Source organism: Geotrypetes seraphini, chromosome 1, assembly GCF_902459505.1.
Source record: "Geotrypetes seraphini chromosome 1, aGeoSer1.1, whole genome shotgun sequence".
Taxonomy (NCBI): domain Eukaryota; kingdom Metazoa; phylum Chordata; class Amphibia; order Gymnophiona; family Dermophiidae; genus Geotrypetes; species Geotrypetes seraphini.
This window is the reverse complement of record NC_047084.1, coordinates 457,061,218-457,079,279: the sequence shown is the minus strand read 5'-3', so window position 1 is coordinate 457,079,279 and position 18,062 is coordinate 457,061,218. Positions and strand designations below refer to the sequence as shown.

At 43.8% G+C, this 18,062-nt stretch overlaps 1 protein-coding gene across 2 annotated transcripts in view; it reads right to left on the bottom strand.

Annotated features, from left to right (window-relative positions):
• Positions 1-2,451: 2,451 nt before the first annotated feature.
• Positions 2,452-18,062, bottom strand: part of GPKOW (G-patch domain and KOW motifs) — a 77,772-nt gene continuing 62,161 nt past the window's right edge. Inside the window, exon 11 of one of the 2 annotated variants that reach the window (XM_033922195.1) lies at positions 2,452-3,496. In XM_033922195.1, the coding sequence (XP_033778086.1) occupies positions 3,371-3,496 (126 nt within the window). In that variant the 3' untranslated portion in view covers positions 2,452-3,370. Of the gene's footprint in view, positions 3,497-7,967; positions 8,558-18,062 lie in introns of those variants that run through there. The other variant, XM_033922184.1, reaches the window with a different exon arrangement.

Here is an 18,062-nt window from a genome sequence, read left to right as displayed (position 1 = left end):
GGACCAATAGAGAGAGATTAGATTCTTACCTTGATAATATCTTTTCCAGTAGAAAGGAATGGTATGCTAAACCGTAAGATTGTCCATGCTTGCTTGCGAGCATTCTGCAGAAGATGTCAATCACAGCTTTTCAGCTCTTCCTCCTTCTCCCCGGTCTCTGCTGCCCCGTTCAGTTTGTACCAATGCTGGCGACAGCCCTATAGGAAGAGACAGGAGAAGTAGGGGTTCGGGGAACTCTTGGAAACCAAGTGTCTGATCTGCTCAGATAAATGTAAAACAATTTCTGAATGAACAGTAATGCAAGAAAAAACATTAAACCTCTAAGAGGAAAAAATGTTAAACAAGAACCTAACAGCCTGATGGAGTTAAAAATTCCCCACTTTTAAATATACAGTATACAGAGATGTCACTTCTAAATATATAGAGAGGACTCTTCATAAACCCAGTCTGACTGACAGGAAAATCCTTACTGTGAAACTGACCAGGAAGCATAAGTCAGACAACAGATGTATCCTATAACTGCAGGGCCAGGGGTTCAGCATACCATTCCTATCTACTGGAAAAGATATTATCACGGTAAGAACCTAATCTCTTTTTCCAATGCAATAGAAATGGTATGCTGAACCGTAGGGATGTACCTAAGCAGTCCCCAAATTCTCAGTTGGTTTAGAGCACTTGCTTGCAGAACTGAAGACCCAAAGACAGCATCCTCCCATGCTGCTACATCCACCTTGTAAAATTTGATGAAAGTATGAATGGAGGACCATAGAAACATAGAAGATGACGGCAGATAAGGGCCATAGCCCATCAGGTCTGCCCACTCCACTGACCCACCCCCAAGTCTACTATCCTAGGGATCCCACTCCTGGTGACAGGTTCCCTTGGCTTAACCCTCTAAGGGACTGCAGGGCACGATGGACCACTGGTCTGACACAGCGGCGGCAATTCTTATGTTCTTATGCTCCTCTCCAAGCAAATACAGTCTGTCCTGGAGCCACGTAAAATCTGTGAACAATCATAAAAATAAAGAAATAAAGGGAGCAGATCAGAACGGCACCTTCATGTTCGCCTGCAGAAGGAAGAACTACAGAGGGCAGCATAGACTGGGGAAAAGGAGCTGAAAAGCTGTAATTGACATCTGCAGAATGCTCAAAATCAGGCATGGACAAACCTACAGTTCAGCATACCATTCCTATTGCACTAGAATATTTATTTGGCCCAGGGAGAGGCATCCAACAACATCCTTTTCTTCTTGTTGCTATCTTGAAAATGGCAGCACTTGACTTTGATCAGTGTGTCAATTTTCTAAATAATGGATTGCCTTAAGTACTGCCTTATTTGACAGACTGACCCCTATTGACATGTCGTAATGCATTGCTAGAGGGTCAGAAATCATGATTTTCCAAGATGGCAGCAGTAAGAGAAGGATACTACCAGATGATTCTCTAAACCAGGTTAAATATTATTGATCTAGAGCAGTGTATTTCAAGCTATGTGCCGAGGCACACTAGTATGCCTCCTGAGATTCCAAGTGTGCCGTGGCACTGAGGAGGAATAGAAGCGCCTACCAGCTGACTTCCCTACATAGTACAGCGCCAGCGCTGCCCGATTCGCCAAAGGCCTGCATGTTTCCCCCTTCTATCTAGTGTCCTCCGGCTTCCCTCCTGGCCTCCCAGTCTCACCTTTAAAGCTAATTACAGCAGCCTGCAGAGGATCGCCAGTAGGTAAAATGATTTTATTTTCAATATAGTAATTGAAATGTGTCAGTTTTGAGAATTTATATCTGCTGTGTGTATTGTGTGTGTATGAAAAATGAATAGAAAAATCTGCATTACAATTAGTAAAAGGGATGGGATCTGGGGCAGAGCATGGGTGGGCCTAGGGAGGGCTATGGTTGGGGTACTCAGTTGATATTTGTTAGACTTAGGGTGTACTTAGCTTGAAGTAGTTGAGAAACATTGCTGTAGGCAATCAGCTGGCGCCAGTGCCACTCCTTATCTCCAGCCCTCTTCCCTGCTGGTGTCTCAGGGCCCATCTGGAGGGCCTCTGCACATGTGTGGACGTCGACGTGATGATTTTACGCATATGCATGATGTCATCACGGCGACGTCCGCGCACTTCTGGGTGACTCAAGCCGTGACCACTACCTTTAGTGTGCCTCGGCTTGAGAAAGTTTGAGAGACACTGATCTAGGGGTTCAAGCAGCATGGAGGTTCTCTGGACAAGAGCTTGTCTATGTTCTGTGCCCAGGAGTGGGTAGCTATAATGCCCACTTGTGCAGCATTTCACCTCAGATGATCTTGCTGTTTTCCTCATAGGCTCTTTGCTTCAGTCCTGAGTTGAAGTAAAGATTGTGCACTAAAGGGGAAGTTAAAAATTGCTAATCTAAAGTGGAAAATTATGTTAGCCTCAACACTATCAACAAAGCATACAACCCTATTGTCAAACTGGTGAGAAAACTATAATATAACAATTTATTAAAGGAAAGGAATTTATTTACAGTATGAAGAGAAACAATAAAAATTCTTCTTAGGTTAAGCAACCCTACAAAACAAGACAAATTCTGTACAGCTATGAGCTCTGAGTAACTCCATGGATGGGAAACATAGAAAAAAGCAGCAGAAAAGGGCTCTAGCCCACCAAGTCTGCCCATTCCAAGTATCCCCTCCCCTGAATTTACTCCCTTAAAGATCCCATGTGAGTATCCAATTTTTTCTTAAAATCCGTCACGCTGCTGGCCTTTATCACCTGGAAGGTGCATAGCATTACATGTGGTTGGGAGATTCAAGGAATTCCACCAAGGCATCTAAGCATGCTGTCCAACTGTGAGATTCTGGATAATTCCAGAGACTCGAGGCCATTCTGTACCATGTGACTGTGCACTTTTGTGTTAACTCCATAAACAGGAAGACACGAAGCATTGTGAGAAACTGGAATTCCAGGTAATTCCACAAATAGAGAGGTAACACAGTGCTGTGTGACATGGGATTCCAGATACTTCCATGACTTGGGAGAAGCTCAACACTATGGGATTCCAAGTAATCTCTCTGGACAAGTTCAGCACTGTGTGCATTTGTGGCTTCCAGGGTAAGATTTTGGGTAACATGAATGGACAGGTGTATTTGACAGAAACATGTAACACAAGCCATATGGATACAGTCTGCAGAACAACATTCTTATCCAGTCAGATGCTTTCTAGAGTCGTTACAGAACACAAAAATAATGGCCCTTCTGTACAATGGCATGATCTAGTCTGTACCCAGAGACACATTAAGTGTCTGCAGCACGAGTTCAAGGCTCTGGGTCCAGAATCTTCTTCACCCCTAGAACTGAGGCACGGGTTCTGTCGATCAGCCTGTTAGGATTTCCCTCAGCTGTCTTCTCCAACATAGTGACAGATAGCATCAAAGCATAGTTTCAGCACATTCACTTCATCTCTTTGGAGTTGCACAAGGGCTCTGCTCTTTTCTTTATCCCTGCGGAGGATCCGTCCAACCTGAGGGTCAAGAAGAGAAAGATTATGTCCTTACCTTGATAATATCTTTTACAATAGATAGGTGAGTTATTCTAGACATGTGGGTTATCTCCCAATGGCCATGAGCCATCTGCAGAAGGAATCCACTCTGGATTTTTTTTATCTGATCCTCCTCTACTTCAGTTAGAGCTCTACTGCCACCTGTAGTTAGTTCCCAAGCACAAAGAGCTCCAACAACAGCATGTGAAGTAGGATCAACAATGAGAACATTCCCACGAATGAACTGTTCTGCTCAAAAAGAAAACATTAGAACAGCCAACAAAAGCATCAAAGAAGCTAAGGAAGTACCCCTGCATGTGCTTTGAACATATATACAGAATTCTTCAAGGCCCAAAAAGGGCTGGATGGCATCCAAGAACCAAACTTGGAGAAACATAAACACAATAAGACAGCAGGTAGGCTCAGGAAGGACAAGGCGGGAGTCTAGAATGACTGACCTATCTACTGGAAACGATATCAAGGTAATAGAAACATAGAAATAGATGGCAGGTAAGGGCCACGGCCCATCTAGACTGCCCACCCCAATGACCCTCCCCTACCTTTCTCTGTGAATAGATCCCACGTGTCTATCCCATTTGGCCTTAAAATCAGGCACGCTGCTGGCCTCAATAACCTGAAGTGGAAGACTATTTCAGCGATCAACCACCCTTTCAGTGAAAAAGAATTTCCTGGTGTCCCCGTGCAGTTTCCCGCCCCTGATTTTCCACGGATGCCCCCTTGTTGCTGCGAGACCCTTGAAAAAGAAGATATCTTCTTCCACCTCGATGCGGCCCGTGAGATACTTGAATGTCTCGATCATGTCACCCCTCTCTCTGCGTTCCTCGAGTGAGTACAGCTGCAGCTTATCCAGCCATTCCTCGTACGGGAGATCCTTGAGTCCCAAGACCATCCGGGTGGCCATTCTCTGGACCGACTCCAGTCTCAGCACATCCTTACGGTAATGCGGCCTCCAGAATTGCACACAATATTCCAGGTGGGGCCTCACCATGGATCTATACAATGGCATAATGACTTCAGGTATGGACATAATCTCTTTGGATGTACAAGAGCAGTCCCACAAAGCTAGGGTAGGCTGACTGAACTGACCCTCAAGATCAAGGAGCCAAAATCAGAGTCCCGTCTTGCCGCCACATCCACTCTGTAAAATTTGACAAATGTGTGCAGAGTGGACCAAGTAGCTGCTCTACAAATCTCCTCAGGGGAGATCGCCCTAGCCTCAGCCCATGAAGAGGCCATACTCCTAGTAGAATGCGCCTTAACAGAAACAGGAGACTTTACCGCAAAGAATGTAGGCCGACAAAATGGCCTTATGGATCCATCTAGAAATAGTGGCCTAGGAAATGGGAGCACCTTCGCTTAGAAGAATGAATCAGTATGAACAAATGGTCAGAGACATGAAACTCATTCATGACCTCTAGATAGTGCAGAAAACTCTGCGCACATCCAACTTCTTCAAAATGCGATTTTGCTTCCTAGAACCAGTAGACTGAAAAATAGGCAAACATACTTCCTGATTAACATGGAATGCAAATACTACCTTCGGCAGAAACAAAGGAACTGTGCAGAGAGAAATCCCTGTTTTTGAAATCCTCAGGAAAGGCTCTCTACAAGACAGAGCTTGGAATTCTGAGTATTAAGTCCAAGAGAGAAGCGTCTTGCAGAGGCTCAAAAGGAGCTTTGGTGAGGCCAGACAAAACCAAATTAAGATCCCATGAAGGGAATGGCGGTTTGGAGGTCTAATGCGAAGAGCACCTTTCAGAAATCTGGCCACATCAGGGTGAGATGCAAGCATAGGATTATTGGCCTAGGCTCTGAAACAAGAGAGCCCAGTGACATGGACCTGAAGGGAAGCCACGGTGAGGTCCTTATTGAGGCCCACCTGGAGAAAGGCTAGCACCACTGAAATTGGAGCAGAATATGGCTCCACACTGACCTGGTTACACCAATGTTGGAAAGTGTTCCACGCCTTAGTGTAGGCAGACACAATAGACAACTTCTTAGATTTCAGAAGAGTAGAAATGACTACATCAGAATATTCTTTGCGCTCTAATGCTTCACATTTAATAGCCATGCCGTAAGAGCAAAACGATCGGGATCCTCCATGTAGACTGGACCCTGAAAGAGACATTCTGGAAGAGTCCGCAGTCAAAGATTGTGTCCTATTCGAAGATACATAAGATCTGTGTACCACAATCTGTGAGGTCAGTCTGGAGCCATCAGAATGACATTTCCCTGATGTCAGAGCTAAAAAAGTTTGAGGCACTCTGGTATGCAGCAATTGAACCCTAACCAAATATTTGCTTATAATACTGGCCCTGAGAAGTTTTTGCACCATGAAAGGCCAGGCCACTCTATTGCTAAAATAAGTGCTTGCTGTTTTTCTTGCCAGGCATGCCATATCAAATATAAGATCCTCAGATTGTTATCAAATGTCTGCCAGCCCGCCTAATTGGATTTAATCAACCGAGGGAGCACTTAAACGGTTAAACAGGATCTTTTAAAAAATTTTATAGTTAGTATCAAGCAAAGAAATAGGTCGAAGGAACCACACATCATAGAGCCATTTCCTGGCTTAGGAATCACTATGACATCTACAAGTCTTGACCGTTAGATCCAGAAGAGAAGCATCCTTCAGTGGTTTGAATGGGGCCTCTCCAAGGCCCTGCAGAACAATGTTAAGATTCCACAAAGGGAAAGGAATCGCAAACGAAGTGCCCCTCTCATAAACCTGGACACATCTGGATGAACAGTAAGCGAACTAGCGCCTCTGCGTGCTCTAAAACATGAAAGGCTTGCAACCTGAACTTTAAGGGAGGCCACTGCTAAACCTTTTTCTAGGCCTGCCTGAAGAAAAACCAGGACCACCAAAATGGAAGCCCTCTCAGGCTCCACTTGATCCTTAGCACACCACTGCTGGAAAGCCTTCCAGGCTTAGCACACCACTGTTGGAAAGCCTTCCAAACTTCGCATAAGAAGCCATAGTAGAGGGGAATGTGGCTTGGAAATGTAACAGGATGGTCGGGTGAAGAAATAGCTCCGTGAAGACAAGCTATTTTTGTGGATTATAAGCTACAAGAATTAGTTTTCTAAAGTTTAAAAGTGTTAATTTCTACTCAAGATGGCATCGGGCAAGGAACTGGATCTGGCAGTGTTAAAAGATCAAAACCGGAGCCTGCAACTCCATTGAAAGTACCACTACCAACAGAAGAAAATGGCAGTAATGATATTATTATTGAGCTTCGGCAAATCAAAGCAATTGTGTCAGAAAACGCTAAAAAGATACAAGTGGTCATAGATGAAGTTGCCTGCCTCACGAACAGAATGGATGTAGTTTACATAAAACTGAATCATTTGGAGAAGCGGGCAGATGGAGTGGAGACAGAATTGTTGTTATGTAAGGCAGAGCGGAAATAAATTGAATCTTTAAAGAGGGATCTTGAGGATTCTGCTAACCGTGAGGGGAGGAATAATTTGATAATTATTGGGCTACCAGAAGGGGTGGAAAAGAATGACCCAATATCCTTCCTTGAAAAATTCTTGCCAAAAATATTGCCACTAAAAACAAAATTCCCGCTTGAGTCTGAGAGGGCACACAGGATCCCGGCACAAAGGACAAATAAACAGAGAGGACCAAGGACATTAATTTTCAAACTGCTAAGACATCAGCAAGTCATAGAAATATGCCAATTAGCAAAAATAAAAAAAAAAATTTAAATGTCAGGACTCCAAGATACATATAGTGCCAGACTTTGCTAAGGATACAGCGTTTAAAAGGAAACAGTTACTTGATCTACGTCCACAGCTCAGGTCTTTGGGAGCTAAATTTGGCTTAATGTACCCAGCAGTAATGTGGGTCACTTATGCAAACAAAACATTGAATTTTGTAGATCCAAGAAAGTTGCAAGAATTTATAGATCAATGCGAGCAGCCTATGTCTTCCTAATAAGGACATTCATTCTACCTTTTTTTTTTTCATTTTAATTTAGAATTTCTTTATTACATTTTATAATTTTATTTACATTTTTATGTGGATTGACATGATGTGACGGAAATATGGAAGCAATGTTGAGAATTTATAATTTTCAAATATGTAGCTTCAGTTAAGATTTGCTTCTGATATCACGGGGGTAATACTAGTAAAAACTAGGCAGTTTGAGAATAACTTTGTGAAGAGAGAGCAATTTCCAGCAGTGAAGCAATTATACATCACCAATTCTAATATTATTCAGAGTTTTAAAGGACTTTCATCAAATTTATGATTGGGCCTCCTGAGGAAGAAAGCGAAACGGGGCCACGTTGGGACCCCAAACCCTTCATAAAGTTAAGTTATTATTTTATAACTTATCCAGTTTCAGTGATGTTAACTTAATATTATTTATGAAGAAAAGAAAGCCATGACACATTGAAGCATTGAAAAATTGTGATACATTCTTTATTTATTCGTATCCTAGCTTGAAGTGTGATCTTTATTGAAACAGTTACAATGATTGGAAAGTGAACTCTGTTCCATTCTTGGGAGGGTATATCCCTTCCTTGTAGAGTTTCATGCCTCTGAGTAACCTGGAAAAAATCTTGATCACACCATAGATAGGTTACTATTGTAACAGCAAAGTCAGTTAAGATTTGAGCATATTGAAATTCTGGTTCCTGGCGTGAGCAAGCTTAGAACAGAAGCAGAAATGCCGTTGATCGATTCCGTAAAAGAACTTTGTGATGAAACAACAACACACTTCTTATTTTAAAGCTAATATAAATTGATTCGGTCTTCTGTGGAAACGATGCCTTTTGTATAACAACTTACTTTGAGTAGTAAATATGGAATGTCACGTGGCGATTTCATAGTGTTATGTGACAGCTATGTGTGCTGCGCTCTCTGGATTTTAAATGGGAGATTTGTTTTTCTTCCACATGGAATTGGATTGGCTTCGAACCTCCGTGGAGACTGATTGGTAATCTGCACTTCCGGGTTTGCTCAGTAGCAGAAAGATCGATGTGTCCTACTGCTTCAGCCTGACTTCTGTCCTGAGGAAGAAGAAACGCCTTTGATGAACGGATGAGTATTGTCTTAAAATGCTGAAGAAGGAAAATGTGCAGTGGGATCCCCGCAGCTCGGTTTGATTGGTACTGTGAAGTACAATATATTTGCAAATGATTCACGCTCATTCAAATTTTTACAATGTCTGTAATTCCGGTTTGGGCCAAAAAAGAAAGAAGATCATTTAATATGCTCAGTCTTCGATAAAAACTTTAATTTTAGTTTGGGAACAATTCAGTATTGAATAACTATATTTTATGTGTGTCATGGAAGTTATCATTCTGATATGATTCCGATTGACAATTCACAGGCAGACATTGACTTTGGGTTATACATTAGAACTTTCGCCTCTACAGAGTTTGGGTCTTCACTTGCGTAGGCTATGTTTAGGCCCATGCAGAGATGATCGCACTTGATAAAAGTTTTATTTTATTTAATATACTTTGGTTTTCTTCATGCACATCTTTGACAGTAGAAAAGTGGTAATCTCTTTTTTCTGTGTACAAGTGCTTATCATAGTAGTTATGAATTTACCATTTATCTTTCTATAATTTTGATAGTTATGTTAGATCTGAATGAATGGCAGATAGGTCAATCAATTAATTATATACAGAAAATTAAAGTGGGCTTCGAATGGATATTATTATTTTATTGAAGGGTTAGATTTGATTTTATAATCCTTTTAAGTTAAATGTTTAATATGAAAATAAATGAATGGTTGGGAATTCGTTTAATGGGAAGTGGTAATTACAAATCTTCAAACTTTAAGAATAATAATAACATCTAAGATTCATATTAATTTTAAAATTATTATTTAATTAATACAAGTAAAGAAAATAGATAAAATTCAACATTTGTTCATGTAGGAAAGTGCAATTTATCAAATAATATATAGATGTTTTTATTTTAAAAGTTAGGGACTATTTATTTAGTTATTTATTTCATTGATGAGTTTATTACTATCAATGGTTTATTTTTAAAGAGGGGTTTAAATTTTGAATTCTTATATATTACTTATGAATCATATTTAAAGTTAGGTACCTTATTATATTAGCTAATCCTATATAATAAAACCCTAGCCGTGCATGCGCACTCTTATCTGCGTACTTCCATGATCTGTATGTCAGTGGCCGCAGCGCGCTTAGGGTATCCACCTCCCCCCCCCCCCCGTAAGACAGTTCGTCTTTGTCGGCATCGTCTCCACCCCCCCTCCCCAGCACACCCGAATCCCCGTTCAGCCTCCCATCCGACCCTCCCTTCCCGCGGTCTGGCTGGCTCCCTTAGTCCCTTGCCGCTGCCCCTCTTCCCTTTCCGCGGTCCTGACAAGCATCCTGATTCCAGCAGCGGCCGCAACACTCTAAACACGCTGCTTCGCGGCCTTCTACTAGCAAATCAAGTGATGTTTTTCAATTCAATTGTTATTTCCTGATGCACTTGATGTAAAAATGAATAAAAAATTAAAATCGAGAAGCCATAGTAGAGGGTTTCATTGAGCGCAAAAGAGTTGAGATAACTACATCTGAAAAAACATGCTTCATCAAGGCTGAGCACTCAAGAGCCATGCCGTAAGACCAAAGTGCTGTGGGTTCTCCATGGGCACCGGCCCCTGACAGAGAAGATATCGAAGAGGGAGCTGGAATTTCTCGTCCCACTGAAGACAAACAAGATCTGCTTACCATGGTAAACAAGGCCAGTCTGGAGCTACTAGAATCATCAGGCCAGAATGTGTTGCTTTCTGGCGGAGGACCCGATCGACCAGAGGCCATGGAGGGAACACATACAGGAGCTTGTGAGCCAGCCAAGGCTGAACCAAGGCATCTGGCCCTAGGTTTCCGTGCTGTGTTTGTTGACTGAAAAAATGCCTGGCTTTCAAATTTTCTGCTGAAGCCATCAAGTTCATATGGAACTGATCCGAATGCTGTACGATCAGACGGAATGCCTTTTGAGACAGGGATCATACTCCTGGGTCCAGGACCTTTTGGCTGAGGAAATCAGCCTGAACATTGATGACTCCGGCCACATGGGCTGCCAAGAGACAGAAGATGCAATTCCGTCCAGTGGAACAGTATGTGAGCCTCCTGACCGAAGGGAGTGCTTCTTGTGCACCTTTGATGATTTATGTATGCAATCGCTTTTGATTATTTACATATACCACACTGCTTTTCCTTCCAGAAGAGACTGGAGAGCAAGTAGCGCCAGACAGATCGCCCAAAGCTCCAGACAATTGATCGACCAACATTTCAGATGAGGAGTCCACTGCCTCTGAATAGAGCAGTCCCCACAGTGAGCACCCCAACCCAACAGGCTGCCATCCGTCATAAGGGTCATTCACTCAGAAATTCAAAGAAGCCAGCCCTGGCAGACAGCCTCTCCTTGAAGCCACCAGCTCAAGCTGCTGCAAGCTGGTACCGTCCATGGCATCTGACAGGGATGAAGCTATGGAGACCACCAAGAGAGGAGGGGCTCCTGTAAAGGGAGCATGAGCGCTGTGGCCTAGGGGACCACCTCCAAGACTGCTATTGACCCCAGAATCTGCAAATAAAGCCAGGCTGTGGGAGCCGGATGATCAAGGAGATCTCTGATCTGTTGCTGAAGTTTCTGTCTGTGTGCCTTGAGGAGAAACACAAGACTGGTGTCAAAGAGAAGGCCTAGCTATTCCAGGAGCTAGGAGGGCATCAAGCGGCTCCTCCTGAAGATGACAACACACTCCTGACTAGATAGATCCCGGATCAACCAGTTGTCCAAGAAAGGATGAACCTGGACCCCTACCAGCGGAGAAAAGCCGCCACACTACCATCACCTTGGTGAAAGTACAGGGTGCTGTTGCAAGGTCAATGGGCAGAGCTGTGAATTGGAAATGCTGTTGCAGAACATGTAAAACGCAGAAACCTGTGATGCTCCAGGTAGATTGGAATATGGAGGTAAGCCTCCGAGAAATCCAAGGATGCCAGAAACTCTCCAGGAGAGACAGCAGCTATCACTGTACGCTCTGTTTCCATGCAGAAATGAGGAATCCGCAAGAAGCAGTTGATTGACTTCGGATCCAGAATGGGTCTCCAATCCTCCGAGCCTTTCTGAGGCATGATGAAGTATATGTAGAATTTACCTAAGCCCGATTCATGTTCTGGAACGGGTTCCATCGCTCTGATGTCTAAGAGATGTTGCAGAGTATTGGGGACCCTCGACTCCTTTTCTGGCCAACCTGCCCGAGTCCAGAAACAAATCCAGAGGCAGGCAAAATAGGTCTAATTTGTGCCCCTCCTGAATGATGTCCAGCATCCCACTGATCCGAGAAAAGTCGAGTCCACTCCTGATAAAACTGAAGAATCGGCCTCCGATACGCCTGACCCCTGGCGTCATCGGGGAATTGTAGGTGCAGCCGCTGCATGGGATCCTGAGGTCTGAGGATGCCTGGAATTGGAACTGTTGTAACAGGGGTGGTAGCCCTGGGAATACCACTGGGAGGAACCTGCGGATCCCTGATGACTTCTGTGGGAGGAACAAAAAGCACTATGATCTCCTCCCAACGCCGGCGAAACTTGCTCACAGGGAGAGACTTAGGGTGGCACTCAGCAATACCGGTGATGAGGTCATCTAAACCTTTACCAAAAAGTAGCTGGCCCTTGAAAGGAAGTCTGCTTAAAGAGGCTTTTGAGGCACCATCCCCAGCCCAAAGATGGATCCAAAGAGTCCAGTATGCAGACATCGCATAAGCAAAGACTTTACTAAGAACTCGAATGAGATCATAAAGAGCGTCCACCACATAATCCACGCCATTCATCACCAGCAGAGGACCAGCATGAACCTTCACAGGGATGCACTGCGCATTCTGGTATGTTAGGTTCACCATGGTGCTAAAAGATGATATGTTCTTTTTTATTTTGTTGGTTTTTTTTGGTTTTTGTGGAGCCCTTTGCCCTGAAGCAGTGCATGGGTGTGAAACAAGGGCCTTGTTATTTTGCTTTTGTTTTTCACCACATAAATTATTAAACACTGTTTTGTTCTGTAGCACTGTGCTATACAGAGTATATCTCTGTGATCTACATAAGAACATAAGAAGTGCCTCTGATGGGTCAGACCAGAGGTCCATCGTGCCCAGCAGTCCAAATGCGCGGCGGCCCAACAGGTCCAGGACCTGTGTAGTAGTCCTCTATCTATACCCCTCTATCCCCTTTTCCTTCAGAAAATTGTCCAATCCCTTCTTGAACCCTAATACCGTACTCTGTCCTATCACGCCCTCTGGAAGCGCATTCCAGGTGTCCACCACCTGTTGGGTGAAGAAAAACTTCCTAGCATTGGTTTTGAATCTGTCCCCTTTCAATTTTTATGAATGCCCTCTCGTTCTTGTAATTTTCAAAAGTTTGAAGAATCTGTCCCTCTCTACTTTCTCTATGCCCTTCATGATCTTGTAAGTCTCTATCATAGCCCCTCTAATTTTCCTCTTCTCCAGGGAAAAGAACCCCAGTTTCTCCCGTCTCTCAGTGTATGAAAGGTTTTCCATACCCTTTATCAAACGTGTCGTTCTCCTCTGAACCCTCTTGAGTATCGCCATATCCTTCTTAAGGTACGGTGACCAATATTGGACGCAGTACTCCAGATGCGGACGTACCATTGCCCAATACAACAGCAGGATAACTTCTTTCGTTCTGGTTGTAATACCCTTCTTGATTATACCTAGCATTCTATTCACTCTCTTAGCAGCCGCTGCGCACTGTGCCGTTGGCTTCATTGTTTTGTCCACAATTACCTCCGAGTCCCTTTCTTGGTTACTCTCACTCAATAACATCCCTCCCATCGTATAGCTGTACCTCGGGTTTCTGCTTCCTACATGCAATACTTTACATTTCTCTACATTGAACTTCATCTGCCATCTCGTCGCCCACTCCCCTAGTTTGTTCAGGTCCCTTTGTAATTTTTCGCAGTCCTCTTTAGTCCGAGCACCACTAAATAGTTTAGTGTCGTCTGTAATTTTTATTATTTTTCACTTCGTTCCTGTTTCTATATCATTTATGATTCAATATATTTTATTGAGCACAAGAAAACTAGCAAGAAACCAGCACAGCAAACACAGGAATATCCGCTCAACTTTACACAAATGGAGCCGAACCCACCCCAAAAGAACCCCCCCCACACCCCCCCTGTCCATCCAAAGTCCTCTAAACAAGCGGAACAGAAAATGTCCAAAGAAAGAAAACCAAAGAAAATCAACAGCACAATCAAGACTAGCAATTCAAGAGGTGGCTCCGGGCCACTGGAGTCAGCATATTCCAAAAGGGTTCCCATGTCTGTTGAAAGGTCCAACCAATCACTGAAGAAATATCCAGTACCCCTCTGCGCTCCCAGGACAGAAGCACGATCATTTTACAACGCCAAAGAGCCTCCACGTCCATCCACTTAAGCAAGATGCACTTGATAGCCGTCAGAACAGTCCAACGGAGAAAAGCTGCCGCTCCAGGCCGACGAGGGCGAAAATGGGAAGATGTGCCAAACAGTAGAAGAGGAGAACACTGCACAGTAATGTTCCAGGTACAATCAACAAAAAGAAAAACAGAATCCCAGAAGGATTGGATAGAAGGGCAAGTTCAAAACATGTGTCCTAAGGTAGCTTCCGGTGCGTTGCAGCGATGACAAGAAGCTGAAGGACGAAGCCCCGCCAAATGGGCTCTCCTGGGTGAGATATACAAGCGGAGTATCAGTTTATAATGCTGTTCCCAAAATACAGTGTATCTACCAAAGACAGGCAGCTTTTTAATCGCTGTCAAGATCACATAATCGGGCAGATCTACAGCAAGATCACAAGCCCAAGCAGTACGTAAGTGGACAGTGTCAAGCAGGGGGGACTCGTCTTTCAGATGTCTATGGTGGAATTTCAGAGGCACAGGCAGTTGCGAGCCAAAAGTAAAAGCAGTAGTCAACAGCTCCTGACAGGAAGCTGTGAGGCTGCAATGTGGTAAAGAGGAAATATAGTGATCGACCTGCATGTAAGCAAGCCCATCGGTAGGGGGCAGGGAATATTCTTCACATAAGCGGGCAAAGGACTTAATCTGTCCCTCATCATCCACCAAATGAAACAAGTAATGAATCTCTCCTGCTTCCCACCCCACAAAACTGGCCCCATCCACCCCAGGCTGAAAATTCCCATTAAGTCGTAGAGGCAGAAAGGGAGTAGGATCAAGCGAATGAAATTTACAGACCCAATGCCAGATCCGGCGCAGGGGCCCATGTAACAAGGCACTAGGAAGAGGTCCCCAGGGAGAGCGCAAAGGAGAATGGAGAAAAGCACTGAAGTGTGTAGTAGTGAAACAGGAAAGCTCTAAAGAGGTATTAGTAAAAGTAGAGGTACCACAAAAGAGATCATTAATATGGCGCTACCACATCCAACCATCAGGAAACGGAGATTTAACAATCCCAAACCCCCTTTATACCACGGGGAAGCCGCTTGCCGAAACGGGATCTGTGCACGTTTGTCCACCCAAAGAAACCTTTGCACTAGTCGTTCAAGCCGCTTCTCATCTTGAGGAGACAGAAAAAGAGGAAGAACCTGGAAAAGGTATAACCAGCGGGGAACAACAAGCATATTGTAGACTCACTCGGCCCAAAAGCGAAAGAGGAAGACCCTGCTACAACTGCAGTTGGTTCCCAAGTGCACGGAAGAGTGGATCCACATTCAATGAGTAGAGGCAAGAAAGGTCCAAGGGAATCCGGACCCCCAAATACGTTAACTCCAATTCCGCCCACCGTTGGGGAAATGGACTGTTCCAAGCAGTGCATCATTTATAAATATATTGAATAGCAGCGGTCCAAGCACTGACCCCTGGTGAATGACAGTTTTTTTCTCGTATATTTCAGAGTTTTTTTGCTCTCATTGCAGCCGGACACAAGAGGAGCCTATGATTATTGGACTCTAGCCGGCTGGCTTGATTGTTTGGCTTGGATTAAGTTCCTGCCTGTTGTTCTGAGGCTCATTTTGATAAAGATTTGTCATAGGTGTGTTAATACAAAAGCTCCTCCCCCCAACATAATATCCACTCTGCGATCCTGAGAGTCCTTAAGCATCACTCCCCCATCACTAGGGAGAGCTGTGCACCAGATAGCCTGCGCCAAGGCGGAATCTATCTTAGGTTGTTCAAAAACCTGCTGAAACTCAGGAGCCAGGGGATAAAGCTTAGACATACAGTAGCATGTTCTGTAACCAGACCAAGGAGCTATGGATGGGATGGAAAAAGGCACATGAGAATGGTCCCTAACAACACCCAAGAAGCGGAAGGTGGAGAATCCAAATTGAGCTCTTTCTAAACATCAGAAATAAAAGGGTGGCTAGAACCACGCTTAAAAGGGCTGCAACTTTACTTGAACAAACAATAACATCTGAGACGAATAGAGCAACGTTATTAGTATCATTTGTTTTTGAGCAAGATGTGAATTTGATCATGAAATTGTTCTTCAAAAATTCCCAAAATTATTTGGGGGGACGGAAAATATGGATATATCCTGATGTTGCTAAGACTACACAAGAACGGAGGAAAGAATTTCTTTCTATGCGACAACAGACTATAAACTTGGGAGCAACGTTTCGTTTGGCATATCCCTGCAAATGCTTGGTTAGGTACTTGGGTGTTAAATATACTTTTTTCTCTCCTAACCATCTGAAGGAATTTCTAGATGTTAAGAAGATCATCAAGGATTGAGGGACAATGGAAGTAATGGGCGCTTGATACATTATGCCTTTTTTTTGGTTTAATTAATACCTCTAAATTTCTCTCTAAATTAATGATTGATCACCCCCTATTATAGTGGTCTAAGAATGGGTTAATTTGTATGATGAATTGAAAGAGCTTATTTTTTGGTTTGTAATTTTCTTCCCTGTATTTAATGGAATAAGAATTATTTTTGTAAAATTTGATTGTATAATTATAAATAAATAAATAAATAAATAAATAAAAAGGGCTGCAAATAGAAGGATCAGCAAATAGAAGGATCAGCACCCAAATCTGGACTCTCAAGGTAGCCAAGGTGACTAGTCCTGGCAAGGGTATCATCCCTATGCAATAGAAGAAGTCAGGAGACAGAAGAAGCATAATATTTGAATGGCAACCACTGCAATCGAGGTCAGCCACAGTTGGACGAGAGGGCTCCCAAACAGGAAACTCCGCTACCAGCACAACAGGCTGAGAAAGACCCGATGCGCCAGCTGGCTGTGTCAAACGAGCAAGGTCTGAAGAATACTCTTTCCAGAGAAGTCGAATAAAATCCTGCGAAAAGTCACACCCAGCAACCATGGCAGGGCTTTGTTGAGGCACATATCCTTCGCCAAACAACTCCCCAGACTCGGAATGCTGGTGTTTTGCGCCAGACTCCAGAACGGCCTCTGGGTGAGAATTTTTCCGAAGTCACGGACCCACGCCGGCTCCCCAGCCCTAAAGTACCTGGAGGAGGCAAAGTCCAAAGCTCCCACCCCCTGCTATGGCACGCGATTGCTGATCTGGCGTCAACCCAACGCAATCAATGCACACATTAAATAGATTAGGGACTGGGAAGTCCATCCCAAACGATTTTTAAGCAAATCGAGGGGTATTAAGGCAAAAATAAAACTTTGAATAAAAGGATCGTTTATAATCCAAGATGGCTTCTGCAAGCGAATTTACACTAAAATGGCAACCCTCCCCCCATAAAATCTGAAAATAAAAAATAGTGATTTGGGGTCTGGGGAGATGGGGAACCTTAACCCTACCCTCAGAAACTGAAAAATGATTTAAAATTGTTTTACAAGCTACCCCCTAAGTTCCTATAGGAAATAATGGAGGTTTATTCATAGCTATGCAGTGCTAGACTCTCAGCAGCTTTAAACAGTATTAGAAAGGAGGAAAAGGATTTTCTGCCTCAGAAACAGCTCCAAATGGACCAGACTTGAAATCTTCGGACTGCCAGTTAGCCGGACACCGCCCCCACAGATCCTCGTCCACATGGTTGTGGGCGGGAAAATCAGTCTTTGTCTTGAAACCTGGGGATTTTGCTCCAGATGCACACAATCTGCGCTTACAACCCATTTCAAGGTCAGCGGGTAGATAAACTCCCAGGGGAAGAAACTCCGAGTCTAAGAAGGGTGCCTAAGAAGAGTAGCACACAGCAGGCTGGCTCCACAGATCTACCAGAGTTTCTCTGTGAAGCAGCAGTCTGGCTTCGTGGAACAGCATCCTGTCTGACTGTGGCCAACGGAGCGTGTCTCAAGGCACTGAAGTCACCGAACAAACTTTAAGTGAAAAAAATAAGAAAAGAAACAGAGCAACCGCAAAAGACTTCTGCACGGATTGTTTGCAGAAATTGAAACTGGATATGTTTCTAGCTCTCAGTCTAAGGGGGAGGAGAATGTGCTAAGAAAAGTGTTGGATTTCTGCAACTCCCAGATTGCAGGTTGGAACTGAACACCTAGCGTATGGAATCCGGAAGGGATGTAACAGAATAATCACATAAGAGACAGTCCCTACTTGACAG